General features: G+C 36.0%; 1 protein-coding gene across 1 annotated transcript; it reads right to left on the bottom strand.

Moving 5' to 3' along the window:
• Window positions 1–2981: 2981 nt before the first annotated feature.
• LOC121424411 (extracellular tyrosine-protein kinase PKDCC-like) lies at window positions 2982–12613 on the bottom strand. Its single transcript, XM_041620097.1, has 5 exons — window positions 12177–12613; window positions 6980–7742; window positions 5931–6065; window positions 4548–4743; window positions 2982–3318 (listed from the first exon to the last, which is right to left on the bottom strand). The coding sequence occupies exons 2-5, from the start codon at window positions 7457–7459 to the stop codon at window positions 3101–3103; spliced, it is 1029 nt and encodes a 342-aa protein (XP_041476031.1). The 5' UTR covers window positions 7460–7742; window positions 12177–12613; the 3' UTR covers window positions 2982–3100.
• Between the last annotated feature and the right edge of the window lie 3008 nt (window positions 12614–15621).

Here is a 15621-nt window from a genome sequence, read left to right as displayed (position 1 = left end):
ATGTCATGATATTTAACATCCGATTTTGATGAAATTTCCAGCGTTATGCTTGTTTTATTTTTCTCTCTTGATTAAAATCAGCATTTTCTGGGGTGGGCTGGACCTTTTCACCTTTTTTTTGTGAAAGTGGATCATTCTATTTAAACAATGATTAGAGTATACTATTGACAAGAATCTATATTCATCTCTAATAATATAGGCACATATAAAAAGGAATAGGCCCTATCTACGAATTCGGGAGGATCATGGCCCGTATTCTGAAGTCAGGTTAAACTTAGATCATGGCTATAACTCTGTGCTGAAATATGGGAAGCAAAACGTGTCAATTTTTTTTATTAAGTTGCATGTATCTTATGTGCTCTTTATACTGATTCATCGATGGTGAAGAAAATCATCTATTTATACTTCCTAGACAATTATGAATGATTTGAGAGCCAAATGAGCTGAAATATGATTATCTATACCGTTAGTGACTTATGTAACAATTGGCTATCCATACTTAAACCACAAGTTTAAACCCGACTTCAGAATACGGGCCCATGGGTTTTGTTTGGAGAATGTGCTGCAATGCCATCAATGGCAATCGACAATCGAATATCTGGGAGGTAATTTACTAGGTTTTTTAACTGACTATAGCGTACTCCATTCATTCTCATACAGTATGTATAGTATACTGTTACGTCACAGTTGTAGTTAGGTTTGGTTGCCTTTTATCAAGGATTTATGCATCAATTTTCCAATGCCTTATTTGGGACTTCTTTTTAACTCAGTTATTTGTCATTGATAGATCACAATCTTAGGTTCAAAATTAGATTTCATGAATGGGTTCCAAGATATTCGGGCTGAAAGCAGTTATACGTCTAGTATGATATTTGTTTTGTAAGGCAGTAGTGTATTTCATAATAAAGTGTGTATTATATCAAGTGAGTGGGGTGGAAAGTGTGTGTTTTCTTTTGGCTTGTTATAATATATAAATAAATATTAATCATAATATTATTTACCTGACTAATACGGTCCTACCCTCTATGTACCCTGTAGTGTATATATCGACTTTGCGGTTTGAAGGTGATTTCAGGTTACTATAGTACACTACGACATTACATGAGAATGAAGCCTTTGGAACAAGATAGCTTGTGTGAAAACAGAAAAATAAAGAAACAGATCAACAAAAGTTTGAGAAAAATCGGACAAATAATGAGAAAGGTATGAGCATTTGAATATTGCGATCGCTAATGATATGGAGATCCTAAAATTGGCAATGTGACAAACATGTGTGATGTCACTCTTGAACAACTCTCCCCATTACTTTAGTATATATTTCACTTAAATTGCCTCTTTTATTACAATCTGTCAGTAGAACATGTATTCTTTCCGTAGAGGAGGGCATGTAGTACAGATTTTCAAAGAATACATCATGGATAAAGAGTTTGTATCACCACAAGAAAAAGCAGAAAGAGACATTTTGAGGGTATTTCATAGTCCATCAAAGGGGAAGTTGTTCACATGTGACATCCCACATCCTTGTTGTATTGCCAATGGGAAGATCTCCATAGCAGTAATGATTGCAATATTCAAATGCTCATAACTTTCTAATTATTTGTCTGATTTTTCTCAAACTTTCTTTGTTCTTATTCTTTGATTTTTCTGTTTCGACACAAGCCTACTCATTCCAAAGGTTTCATTCCCCTTTAAGGAACACACACACAAGAGGTTCTACGGGCCTAATTACAACTGGCAGGCAAAAGATATTCATTCGAGCCAACCCATAGCTCAATTTTCAAATTTAATATTGCTGATTGACAAAAATGAATGAATATGATTGACAATCTAACACTGATTCTAGGGAGGGTACCTACTGAACTTCCTTTTTCCAAATTAGAAACTCAAGCGATGAATTTGATCCTGTCAGGTGTAGTCTTCATAAATGCCGATTTATTTTTAAAATGAGCCGGCCGAGGTACCCTTTTTTTGGTCAGATATGGAATGTCAGACATATCCTGCCCACTGGTAGTAAACATTCAACCCTCGAATTTCCTCCTTATTTTAATGATTTTTTCAAAGTGCCACTTTAACACACGTGTCTATGGGAAATGAATTAGGCCTGTGATACCAAGAGTTACCAGTTAACAGAGTTTTATTAAGCCATCTCCAATAGGCCAATACCTCACAGAAACAACACCGGCCAACATGGCCAAAGGGAAGGTATAACAACAATTCGTCGCAGAGGACGATATTACAAAATCATGTAGACATAAACATAGTGGCGCTGTGCACAAATGCCTCGTGTGAAGTGTTTCAAATTACTTCAAATGACATGAATGTCACATAATTGATATGATAACCAAGCATAATATTGGAAATAAATAAGTATCATGAATTATCATGGCATTTTGTGCAATAAAAAATGCTTCCCTGAGGAACACCACATGTCATGAACATTACTCGAATAGACCATACTGGTATGGTGTCGATTTGACGAATATGATGCGAGTCTTGAAACTCGTTTAATTGGACATGCTTTAGTTAGATTATGATTGGTTTTTCCATGCAGCATCAGTTTGCAAGAAGATGTCATTAAAAAATGTAATACGTGGTACTGACCAATTTTAAAGCATTTTCCCGTCAATTTGATATAAAAAAATCTCACCTTATGAGCTTGAGATTTTGTTATAATCTCCACAAAACTTTGGTCCGCGAAGTCAGACCACGCCTTTCAGACAGGATTTCCAGCACAGCGCGCATTCGTCGACCGGATTAGAATTTTGAGATCGCGATTCCGGCGAAACCCCCTGACCTCCTTCACATTTTTCGTCATTCCAGTTTACGATCTTGCCGTAGAATTGGTAGCTATCAATTTAATTGTTTTATTTTTAAATGTAAATATTTTGTGAACGAATTGTAGCCTGATGATTATTTTTTAAATGTCCGCGAAATTTGGACACCCCATTACACACTTCAAGTTGTGTTTATTTGTTTTTCTGCAACAGACCTCCACCCCCTGCATTTCAGTTTCTGCTCCCCTTTCAGCTTAAGTCATTCTATGGAATGATTTTCTTCTAGGGAATAACTGTCAAAAATGCTGCACAGCTCTAAACCGATGTCATGATATTGCATACTCATCTGTTAAATCAATTAAAAACTTTTGAAGCTCAAGAGCATTTATTTGATAGTTCTTTAACTTTGTAAGAAGCAGGTCAACTCGTTCACTAAGTTGTTCCGGTGGATTTTCGAATAGAGGTTCCAGAATCTCAATTGTGGCTAAGAGAATGTTCGCTTTGGCGTTGATACCGTTGCACGTCGAATTCACGCACTCAATTCCTGAGAAAAAACAAAACGGTAGAAATTCGGGGGGAAAATGTAAGAAAAAGATACAAAAAAAGGAAAGTACTGCACACTTGCCAATAAATGTTTTTAACTGCAATCGTAATTAAGTAGACAAAATTAACGTTCCTTACCATTTTGGTGTTTAATGAAGTTTATGGCGAGACTGGTGACCCTTTCTAGTTATACATCTTTTCATTGCATGGGGTTAAATGAAAAGCAAAAGAAAGCTTGACCGGTCGTACCAAGTGTCGTTTGTAACTTCCAGCACCCGGTAATTTTGACTTTGTTATGAGAGGGTTTTGATCACAAGAAGTTGCCATGTGTGGACGGGTACTATACTGTCATGCGCCAGAATATCACTAGTGTCTTAATCGAGGGTCCGTGTATTTCTTATAGTGAATTGCTTGTGGGCCTTAATCGTTCACAAAGTTCACGTAATAGATAGAATTCGCGCGTATGTACGCATGTGACCGGTTATTATCTTAACGCGTAGATTTTTGGCGGAATGAAGTCTACAACCCAGCAAATACATTGGAAATGCAAGTCAAATCATAATGAATTCTTTGTAAGGGGTGTGTAAGTCGGAATAGCAGTTTCATCCGATGTTTCAGAGCTGACAAAAAATGGCAAATATATCGTTTGCCAGAGTCGTAGACGACACTGATGTTGTGATTCACCGATTATGAACAAAGTCCTCTTTGTCATGAAGGCTTTTTACAATAGACTTTCTACGTTCAAGAAAGCGTCTATGTAGTGTTGCGAAAACTTCTTAATAATCGGCGGGCGGTCATTAGTTATAGGGGCCTAATGACCAATCATGGTTTTGAGTTGAGGATGGTTTACCATTAATGAACAAGGATCGGATCATTTCGCTCGAGCTTACCCAAACATGATACCTTTAAAACAGTCCAAATGCCTTCGGCAATTCCTGGGCGTATATAGAGAACTGTTAATGGTACATTGGATGTGTAATTCTTACTTGTGTCCTTCTGATGATAGTAACGCGTGGTTATCATCTAAATGCATCATTGTCGCCCTCCGGACCCTGTCTTACAAATAGTCCGGACCCTGTCTTACAAATAGTGGCGACATATGTATATATACACAAATCAGATTAATCAAACTTATCTACATTCTCCATATAAAACACAATCTAAAATTAATACCAGATCGAGTTTAATTTGAATCTTTTAAAACTTGTGATGGGACCCCAGTCATCTTACCCGAGGTTTCGCCCAGTATACTGCAGTCACGTGATTTTATACACGGTTTCTCCTGAGTAGACATATCGTCAAGGTCACCGACCTTTAACCTTCCATCAATGAGGATGAACTGATTCAATTTGAAGTCGCCGATATCGACCGAGCCAATAGGAGAATATTCTAATATCACGAGTGCATCAGCCAGATCTTTGGCAACCTTTGAAAAGAGAGTAAACACTAAGGATAAATTAAAATTAAAGATATAATAATAATGATATGCGTGTAAGCTTGTCTGAGAGAGAGATAGTATGTCTTTGTGTGATTAAAATATTGCAGACGTGTATTGGAAATAAACCCTCGACTTAGAGCTCGAACCTCTGCACGAATTCGTAAATTCCCCATGTAGATCGGATTTCAAGCATGTACACGTCACAATGCCAAATTTTTCCGCACATAGTTGTCTTAAAACGGAGGAAATTATTATTGTGCGACTATTCTGTCTCGGTTGGGGCTGCACACGGTTGAATAGAATGTTAAAACATGTATCTGTTTTAGTTAAACATAAACGTCGTGAAATTCTGTAATGAAACACTAAATTTCACCATTTTTGAATGGATAATCTTCTCTTATTTTTATAGAAAATCCAAACTACTTTCAACCCAAGCTTGTTAACAGAGAGAATAGCGCATTATTACTACATTGTATACACCAGTGGTATACCCGCAATTCTTGTGTACTTTTTAGCATCGAACGTAGAGGGCAACCACGAGGGCACCAGCATTTCGCGTCCTCTACGTTTGTTGTTTTAAAGGGGAAGTTCACCCTGACAAAGAGTTTATTGTAAAAATAGCAGAAAAAATAATAAAAAATATTGCCGAAGGTTTGAGAAAAAATCATCAAGTAATTAAAAAGTTATTAGAATTTCAATTATTTGATTTGTGACGTCATATGCGAGCAGCATTCCTACATAGCGAATGGTAAAAAATCAATGAAATGTCATTTTCTCAGAAAATTGAAAATGGTTTTCACTGTAACTTTTGTATGTCAATAGACAAATCATTTCACACCCGATCATGAATAGAAAACAAAATTAAGTCATCAGGAACCATACGAAATTTGAAATTCATGCATTTTATATTACATAACACATGGGGCGGCTGCTCGTTTATGACGTCACAAATCCAAAACTTTGAACTCTAATAACTTTCTTACTCTTCAACGGATTTTCCTCAAACCTTCACCAATATTTTTTACTATTTTTTTCTGCTATTTTTACAACAAAGTTTTCTTCAGGGTGAACTTACCCTTTAAAGGTTTCTGCAGTACCGTTTCTACTTTTACAGCAATACACAAGTTCTAACTTTGAAGAAATACTTCAATTTTATCTTTCATTCAAGAGCATACCTGTAATCTCTCAGGCCAGGTAAATTGTGTGAGTCTATACTTGTTGAGTTTCTTTCCAAATTCCACGACTTCAACGACCCCCTGATCGCGGACAGATCCTGTTACTGCATCACCTCGTACACAGTACCCTAGAAGCTAGAAACATCAGAAATATGATAATTATGATTGTGTCATTTACTTGAACCATGACTTTACAGGTATAAACAAGCATACATGCGTCGACCATGGATTTGATAAGATCACGACAGATAATTTAAAAAGGAAAGTCTGGAGAAATAACAAAAATATCCCCACCCAAAAACACTTAATCAGTATTATAAGCAAATCAAAACTAAAAAAAAGAGAAGGGGGGATAAATTTGTGATCAACCTCAAATACAAGTTTTACAAGTGTTACAGGTGTATGATCATTCTTTATCCTCAATTTAATATTTATATTTTGTGCCGGCTTTATTTCATACACTAACAATTTGAAGACACCGTGGTCTGCTAACAAACTAACTCATTTGAAATGAAATAAACTAGTGATTTCGTCTACTTGTTTGGGGAACGTGTGAGTCAGAAACCGTAAGCCAAGTCTTGACCAAAACTCGAAAGGGGCTGTTTCAAAATGCTGTTCGTAGGGTACGCACGATTGGAACATGTTCTTATACATGTTATATAGGTCTAGGTCACTTGCATAAGGATATACCATTCATTACAAGAACAGGTCACCAGAGCCCTGCGTAAAGTTAGGTGTATAATTATGAAAAGATTTATGAAACGGCCCCTTGGCAATGTAACAAAAAGATTTGCAAATTATTTTAAGGATTAGTCAGGGGGTGTTTCGCAAACGTGTTTAGTTACGCGCGAAATTACGCACAACTGATTGTTTTGTTCGTTGGTGCTACATCATAGTCATGATCATGAAAGCAACTATAATGCACGAGACGATGATTTCCATGCGCATTGAAGAACAAATTATATGCATTTGAATTTGGAAAATTTGTTTAGGGTTAAGCGTCGGAGGAAATCCACTCACATTGTGTTAAAAAGAGGACAAATATATACCTTGATTAATCTGTCACTATTGATCTGCAAGCCATAGGCTATTTCCTTCATCAGCTTAAAATTTGCATATTCGTAGCACTCCGACTTGCTCCGATAGGCCCTTCTCTTGAGACACGCCATGACATCTCTAACTTTGGGTGTGACCATCTTAATTGCCACCTTCCTACCCTTGTAGGTTCCTTCAAACACCTCCTTCGTGGTGCCACGCCCAATGGTATCCCCTTGCTGAATCGTTGAGATGTCCTCACAGCTAAGGAGCTTGGAAGTGGCATTGACCTGTATGAGATCAGGATTGAAGCCGAGGGAATAGTGCTTCTCAAGGAGGTCTTGATGATCACCGATGAGGGCGCTACAGTGGTTGTAAATCATGATGTGGACCATAGTGCAGACAGCAATCAGCCACTGGCATCTGGGCTTGGTCCGCAACTTGGCCATGTAAAAGATTCTCTTGAAGTTTAGTGCCATGATCGAATACCACATACGCTTCTGACTCTGACATTCCAAAGTTTACCCTGGATTTTCGCTGACGATCCAATTGCAATAATTACATCCACACGGGTCAGTCACCGTGGAACCAATCATTAAAACCGATTTGGCAGTTTAGCAGAAGCACCATATTCTTTCTAACCATCGAATAGGATAGCCCATTTTCATCACCCAGGCATTCCTCGTGAAAATAACCGGAAGCCGAGCGATACGGTAGAAGGCGGATGGACGAGTCGGATGTTCAATTCAACAGGAGTTTACCTGAAATGATTGTTGGCTTTTTAAAAGAAAAATGGAAAGAAAGAAACGAAAATTTTGATCAGAATGGATCATACAAGTTTGAACTAAAGTTTTCGTTTTTACGCTTCTTACACTATCATATCCAACATATACTGGGGAATGATTTGGCTTGCATGGGTTCTATCTGCAATAAGATGTTTCGTCTCAATTCTTCAGAATAAATGACGTGTACCCTCTTTTATTTACTGTAACCACAGGCAATGACGCGAGCTCCGTAAATGCCTCGAATATCATATCAAACCCATCACTCATGACAATTGTTCTTGTATTTCGAGTTGAACTTCTTTGTCACTTTGTGATCTTTATTCGGTCAGAGTTAATGGTGTGCATCTCCTAATAGCAGGATTTCCCATAGATTTGATAAAAAATGAAAAAAAATACATATATTCACTTAAAATAACCAGAAACTGTTATGATTGATACGTCGTGACTGAGTCAACTGTTATTATCATGTAGATCGGGGCCAGGAAATTTGGAAATATATTTACCCAAAATGTTTGTAAATGCTACTTGAATAATTATATGCGCATATCCGTATTTGTAGTTATCTTACAAAATTCTGGGAAATATAGTGAAACCACCTCGTCCCATTCCGACAGCTGATATACAGTAAATGCGGCGAGACCGATTCCAGAGCGACCAAATATATTAAGCCAATGACATTTCACCGATCGGTTTGGAGTCAGTTTCGTTAGTATAACTGTAGCATGATAATCTGTCTACGCCAGTTGATAGAATGATGGTAGTATAATAACCATATCGAAACTGCTTGCAATGTTATGGTTATGAAAACCAGAGCTCCGCTGCGCTGTGCGAGCTGCTTCCGGGATCAAATCTTATGGATTTTTATATGTTAGAGAACTAACGTCTGAATGATCTTATTCTCACACGTGTTTTGTTGTTGTTGGTGTGAGTGTATGTGTGTGTGTGTTTATCTTCATTTATAATTCGTTCTTTCTATATATATATACGATCATTCTGATGACCTGCCGAGATCGAAAGAACAGCCACATCAATGACATTTCGTCTACCCGATAGCACGTACAAAGAATTAAATGATTGTAGAATGTTTTGTTTGATATAAAATGGGTGAAATTATGAAGATGCATTAAATGTATTTTGAAATGTTACTTAACAAAATACAATTAATGTATTTTCTTATCATCCACTTTATATCAAACAAAATATTTTTCTACAATCATTTTTTGTAGGTGCAATTATCTTTCCTAATATAAACCTCAAATTGAACCAATGTAGTGGGGTTTAACCATGGCACACAGCAAAAACTGTGGTGTTAACCGGTGTACATAGAGGACCACACCGGTTATTTTACACAGGTGTTAGATTGGTGGTGTTAGTTTTACACCTATAGGTGTTATTACAACACCTTTGGTTGTTACATTTACACTCTTTGGTGTTATGTTCAATCTTTAGGGTGTAATTTTAACACCTCAGGGTGTGGTCCTCTATTAACACCAATTGGTGTCAGTTTTAACATCACAGTTTTTACAGTGCATGATGTTTAACACCATGTCTTCTCCTTTTTCGGTTATAAGAGCAATATATATATATACATTATATATATATATATATATATATATATATATATATATATATATATATATATATATATATATATATACATATATATATATATATATATATATATATTCCCACGGTGAAGTACACATTGCAAATATGTTGGGAATCCCTATACAGTCACGGTGCGTGGTTCGATCAGAATAATTATCATCAGTCAAAACTATTCTTTCTACAGTAAACATGACCGCTAAATGACCTATGCACGGAGTACGCATGCAGAGGTCATATCCAAAATAGGATATAATAAATTATATACTCGAGTCGCCTACTGTGCTCGAAAAGGCCCTTTATAAGGAAATGTTCTATATTGGCAATCATAATTCATTGCTCAATCAAGATTTTGGTTATGGCACCGCTATTTCCCTTTGCGATGGACTGCCCACGGAATTCAAGAAAACCAATTTCGACATGTGTTTACGTTAAACCTAGAGTACACGAATGGTACAACTATAAAGAATAACAGATTGCGAAATTATTTATAAATGATATTAAAAATTTGAGAAATATACCAATTCCATTGATAAGTAAAGGCAGAGTGATAATTATGATATATCAGTTACGATACATTAATTAGTTGCATTGAAATCTCTTTAGTAGGACAAATTGTTTTTAAAACGTAGAATAACTATCTAAATATACACTAAACTACATTATTGTCATCGGTAAGGGAATATTTTTAAGCAGAAACCTGAGCTGTGTGGGCTCCATACGAAGTTGGGCTATAATCGTTTGAATATTGATATTTTGTTAGTCTTCCCACTTCCTTAACTATGAATACGACCTTCGTTTTGTCATTTTTGCACTTTAATTTGTTTGTGTAGATGCCTCTCGTGAGAAGTCTTAATCGTTTGGGTACACTGTCGAAAAAGTTTTACAATCGGTTTAATTGAAAATGGCGCAAGAGCTCTAAAAATAAGTCTCCGTGGCCCAGTTATGTTTAGGTCTGAGATATGGAGATCATTTCCGACAAATATAATGTCTGATTTTGAATGTTACTCATATGAGGGTTGATCTTGTTCACATTAAGCAAACAAGAAGGTTACTAAAAAAGTATTACGGATTAGCTTCGAATAAATGGTGATTTCCCTTTTTTTTGCATTTTATGGCGACAAGAAAATAGAAATAACTAAAATGATAGCTGACCAAAATATGTCTTTTTTTTCAATTTACTGTATTTTGCTCGGCGATCGACAACTTCATTTTGACGAATTGATTCTTTTGAAGATCTTCGACCACTTTGAAATTATCACGGTATTCTCTCATCAGTGAGAAAATGTGAGGACTCCTGTGGTTATTTCTCGGTCCTTTTTGGCGAAAATTCGGTAGAAGTGACCTATTTACGGTCAAGGAAAGGTCAAAAATATGAAAAGCGCAGAATTGAGAGATTATTACTTCCTAATGACAGGTCCTTCTTACTATATCGGCTTCCCTAGCTATATGAAACCAAATAAAAAATATAGTTTCTCCCTTACCCTCAAAACATGAACTTGGTTTAATGCTGCTGTTTCTTTGTATTAGACTCACTCTCTTATAATCGGTCATGGTATATCTGGGGTATATCTTTATTTTAGACTTGAAAATGAATCCCTAAAGAACAGCTGTGGTTAATGATTAGATGAACTCTAATTCAATTTGAATCTTCAAGACTTTATCTTTAGATTTCAATTGATTCAGATTTGAAAAATGAATCCCTAAAGTTCAGCTGTATAATGATTAATCGAACTGTGCAGATCTGTATCTTGAAGAGTTTATCTTCAAAATAAAAAGGACTTTAAAAAGATTTAAATCTTTGAACTTTATATCAAAATCTTTACGTTTCCGGCAACAAAAAAGCAAATATGAGTTTAGATCTTCATGATATTTCTTACGTTAATCCTTGCATAGCTGTTTAGTTCGGGAGGGTCAAAGCTTTTTTGGACTTGATTGAAACAGTGCATACACTGACAGCTGCTTAAAGAAATGCGCTCACGCTCGAGCATTTTAAATGAATACAGGACGAACTCCCTCTTCCCTAGAAATAGTGCGTTCACACACTCGAAATCAAAACCTTGAGAGCGTGACAATGGTTAAGATAACATTTACCCCATTTATAAAGCCGTGTCTCCAAAAGTCGGAATGCAAGGTTAAATAGTACGTTCAGTGTCGTGAATGGGAGACATGTCCACAGACTGAATCTTCCTTGGTAGTCATACTGTTAAATGGAGTCGTCAAGTGAGGCGTATGACAAATATTATGGATCGTGGCATAAGTGTATGAAACAGCGATGCCAACACTGGATAACCAGTTGAATGCGAGACTCACATTATGATAGGCCAATACAAAATAGGATCAACATAAATGCATTCGAATGAAACAAAATTTAAAGTGATCGAGAAAATGAACCAAAAATTATCGTCTCACGGTCTATTTATAAGAAGTGTTGACAGCCCTGATAAAACCCGCTAGAATTTTTTTCGGTCATAAACATTAAATTTGCATTCAGTAATCAAATCAATAAAGGTAAATGGCAAATACATGATGATGATGAATAATTAAGAACTTCGGCTACAGGATTTTCGCGGGATTTTCCTATAGGACATACACGTATTATCCTCAATACAAATATTATTCAACGACATCTGTAATCATCATGGCAAAGTGGTATACACGGGGTATACATCGCCATTCAGATGTAGGCAAATATACGGTCCATAATCATACTCAGAGGGCCTTATGAATGTTATGAAATGTCTTAAGTCGAAGGACGTTTAACACTTCTTTGATACCGTAGACTCGAAAACTCTGAAATATAAGGTATTATCTTACTTACCAGAGAATTGAAGTGCAGTAGACCTGTATTAGGCTTACGTATCACCCAACTGCATCCCGCTGGTCATAAACTGCAGCACATATATTTTAAACTCTGTTAATTTCCAGACATCAATATACGGAGAATGTCTTGGAAAAGTCACAAGTCAATGTTGCTAATGGTGTAATGTGTAGTGAGTGAGTACATGTAGAAAGAAAAGAGAATGAGTCTGGATGCCGAGTTACCCTTAACTACATGCACCGGAGTGGTATTGCAGACCGAGGACTTTGACCAAGATGCATGTGCATGCTGTTAATTTACAACCCAGCAATGTTTACTCGACCGCCACGCCACGGGGATATAAGATGAAGCTCTTGTCATACTTGGCCTCGCATGAACTTGCTAGCTGCTGATATGCTTCGGATTGCCCGAATACGAAATACTGATTTGGCGCAGACAAGGGGAAGGGGCGCAGGGACATCAGTCCAAACATTGTACATTTTTGTTTTAGGCCTACTCTATCTTGTGAAAGGAGCATGCCCCCCCCCCTTGGTGATGGACGGAATTCCGATTCTATTTAGAGGTGTTTTTTTTTTTTGGGGGGGGGGTGTCGTCGAATTTCAGGCGGAGACAGGTAGGTATGATTTATGAAAAGATACTCACTACCCATAGAGATATATACTTATCTTTATGTCACTACCAAACATCCTGGCCATATTTTTTTCTCTCTCTCTCTCTACCCCTCCCCATCCCCGTGGCGTAATGAGCCAACAATTTTGAGGGGGGTAGACATGTCTTAATGGGCAAAATTAAAAAAAATGTTGCGAGCGAGAGAAGCAAGCGAGCAAAAATTTTGACCTTTTAATAGAGAAGTCGTATTTTGTAATAGATTTTGACTTGATATTCAGAAAATGATATATTTTACCCTTCTCTCTTTCCTTTTTTGGGGGGTCGTGATTTCTTTAGAGGGGGGGGGGGCAAGCGTCCTCGAGTCGTGTACGGCACTGGGCCTTCCGGCTCTCCCCGACCTCCCCCCCCCCCCCTCTCTCTCTCTCTCTTTGAAGTGCATCTGTTGGCCTATTATAGGAACGCATCCCTCATGTCCCTCAGTTATGCCCGTCTTCTCCATTCGGTTCATACCCATGAACAATTCAATCGCGACAGCCATGCAAACGGTTTTTTCTGTTTAGACCAAATTGAGTAGCCTATAACTCTAACCTAAAATCAGACAAAATGGTAATGGGCTAAAAGGCAATGAGTCTGCATTGTTAGTAAACGAATATTTTCTTTTAATATTCTCTCTCTCATGTGCAGCAAACGAAATACAAAATATATTTAAACACAATGGTAATAACCAGTTAACGTATAGCAAACATGGAAAAGCAAAATGTCAAGCAATATAATTATGTTTGAATTTAGTTTATACTTGCACTAATTCACTGGTGGAACTGGCCTATCAATTTTACATTAATATCAAAACAAAAAAAAAACAGTCGATGATACAAAAGTTTATAAGCTACAGTGAAAATTATGTTCATACTTTTTATACAACGTTTAACAATTTCAAAAAGTTTAAACGACGGATTTTAATTTTGAAAATTTAAATGTCAATTGATTAAGCATGGTCGTTTAAACTTTTAAACAACTTCTGTAAAGTTGATACAATAAACAGCTCTGTAAAAACAATCAAACGGCGTTTTACACCTGCTATTCTCTGTCCCTTACGCAATTTGATGCAAATAAAAAATTCTAACTTGATACTATTACACCCTTAAAGGACAAGTCCACCCCAACAAAAAGTTGATTTGTATAAACAGAGAACATTCCAACAAACATAACACCAAAAATTTCATCAAAATCGAATGTAAAATAAGGAAGTTATGACATTTTAAAGTTTCACTTAAACAGTTATTTGCACATTCGGGTCGGTATGCAAATGAGGAGACTGATGACGTTATCCACCTTTTCTTTTGTTTTTTATTGTATGAAATATGAAATATTCTAATTTTCTCCTCATTGTCGAGTGAAACAATGATTAATTCCTCCCTGAGCATGTGGAATTAGCATTGTTTAATACTATCTGATTCTGTCAAGTTGGTCCTCATTGTCAAATTTGTAATAAATGAAATATTGTATAATTCAAACAATAAAAACAAAAGAATTAGTGAGTGATGGACATCACCAACTGACTCATTTGCATTTTACTGGGTTGTGCATATCACTGTTTTATGAAACTTTAAAATGCCATAACTTCCTAATTTTACATCCGATTTTGATGACATTTTCAACGTTATACTAGTTTGATTTTTCTCTATTTATTAAAATCAACATTTTCCTTGGATGAACTTGACCTTTAAAGTTTTTCGTAACAAAATTAGTTTATACACTAGTCGGTGAGAGGGATATTGTTAGTATACTAAAGTCCATTTCTATATGTTCGATTTGATATTTTTTGTAATACCATCATGCTTGTTAAAACTTTTAAAACCAAACTTGGAATATTACAATGCCAAAAAATGTATTAAGTTTACATGTGACCATGTAATGACATAATTTCAATCGATCGAAATAATCATAAATAAAATTTAACTTATTAATGTGGTATATGCTGATTGAATGCTAGTTTTTTTTTTTTTTCATTATTAATTTCATTTACAGCTATTTCTTTATATTTAATAAGACAAAGAAAAAAAGTCAAGAAGGGGTAGATTTTTACTATTGGAAATACTACAGCAACCTGTAAAGTAGGGTGAGCTGTGAGGGAGTGCTGCTTTGGAGAGGGTCGTATAGATGGGATTCCTTCCCTTCTTTTTTTACCTGCAGGAATTACGAGCAACTTATTTAGGATTTTTAGAGATAATGTTCTACATGGAAGGGATAACAATACTCGAATTGATCGACATTCATTTTTGTTTTTTTAAACAATGGCGCAATAAATTAGATTTTATTATTCAATTATGTACTGCAGTTACACTAGGAAATCCAATCCTCACTCTCCCTATAAATAGCATAGTGAAAATCTTAGTTTTTATACAAAAAAATGGTGGAATGATCTTTTTAGATTCTTTTAATGAATAGATGTTTAAATTGTAATTTTGTTTCCTTAAATGTTAGAGGAATAAGAGAATGCGCGAAAAGGGGACGAATATTTTCATGGTGCAAAGAAAAAGGGGATGTAATTTTTTTACAGGAGACGTATAGTACAAAAGAAGTAGAGGATAGATGGAGTTCTGGGTGGGATGGGTCATGTTATTATAGTCATGGAACAAATCACAGCAAAGGAGTACTCATTCTTATCAAAATTTCGCTAGACTTTAAACTTATAAATATAAAACAAGATGACGAAGGGCGATACATACTCATTGATTGTGAAATCCAAGGACATAGAATGGTCCTTTGTAATGTATACTTACCGACGAGGGATAAAGAAAATCATCAAATAAAATTTTTAAAGGATATGATTATA

This window comes from Lytechinus variegatus, chromosome 11 (genome assembly GCF_018143015.1).
Source record: "Lytechinus variegatus isolate NC3 chromosome 11, Lvar_3.0, whole genome shotgun sequence".
NCBI lineage: Eukaryota > Metazoa > Echinodermata > Echinoidea > Temnopleuroida > Toxopneustidae > Lytechinus > Lytechinus variegatus.
The sequence above is the reverse complement of the archived record's forward strand: the minus strand, read 5'-3'. Positions and strand labels throughout refer to the sequence as shown.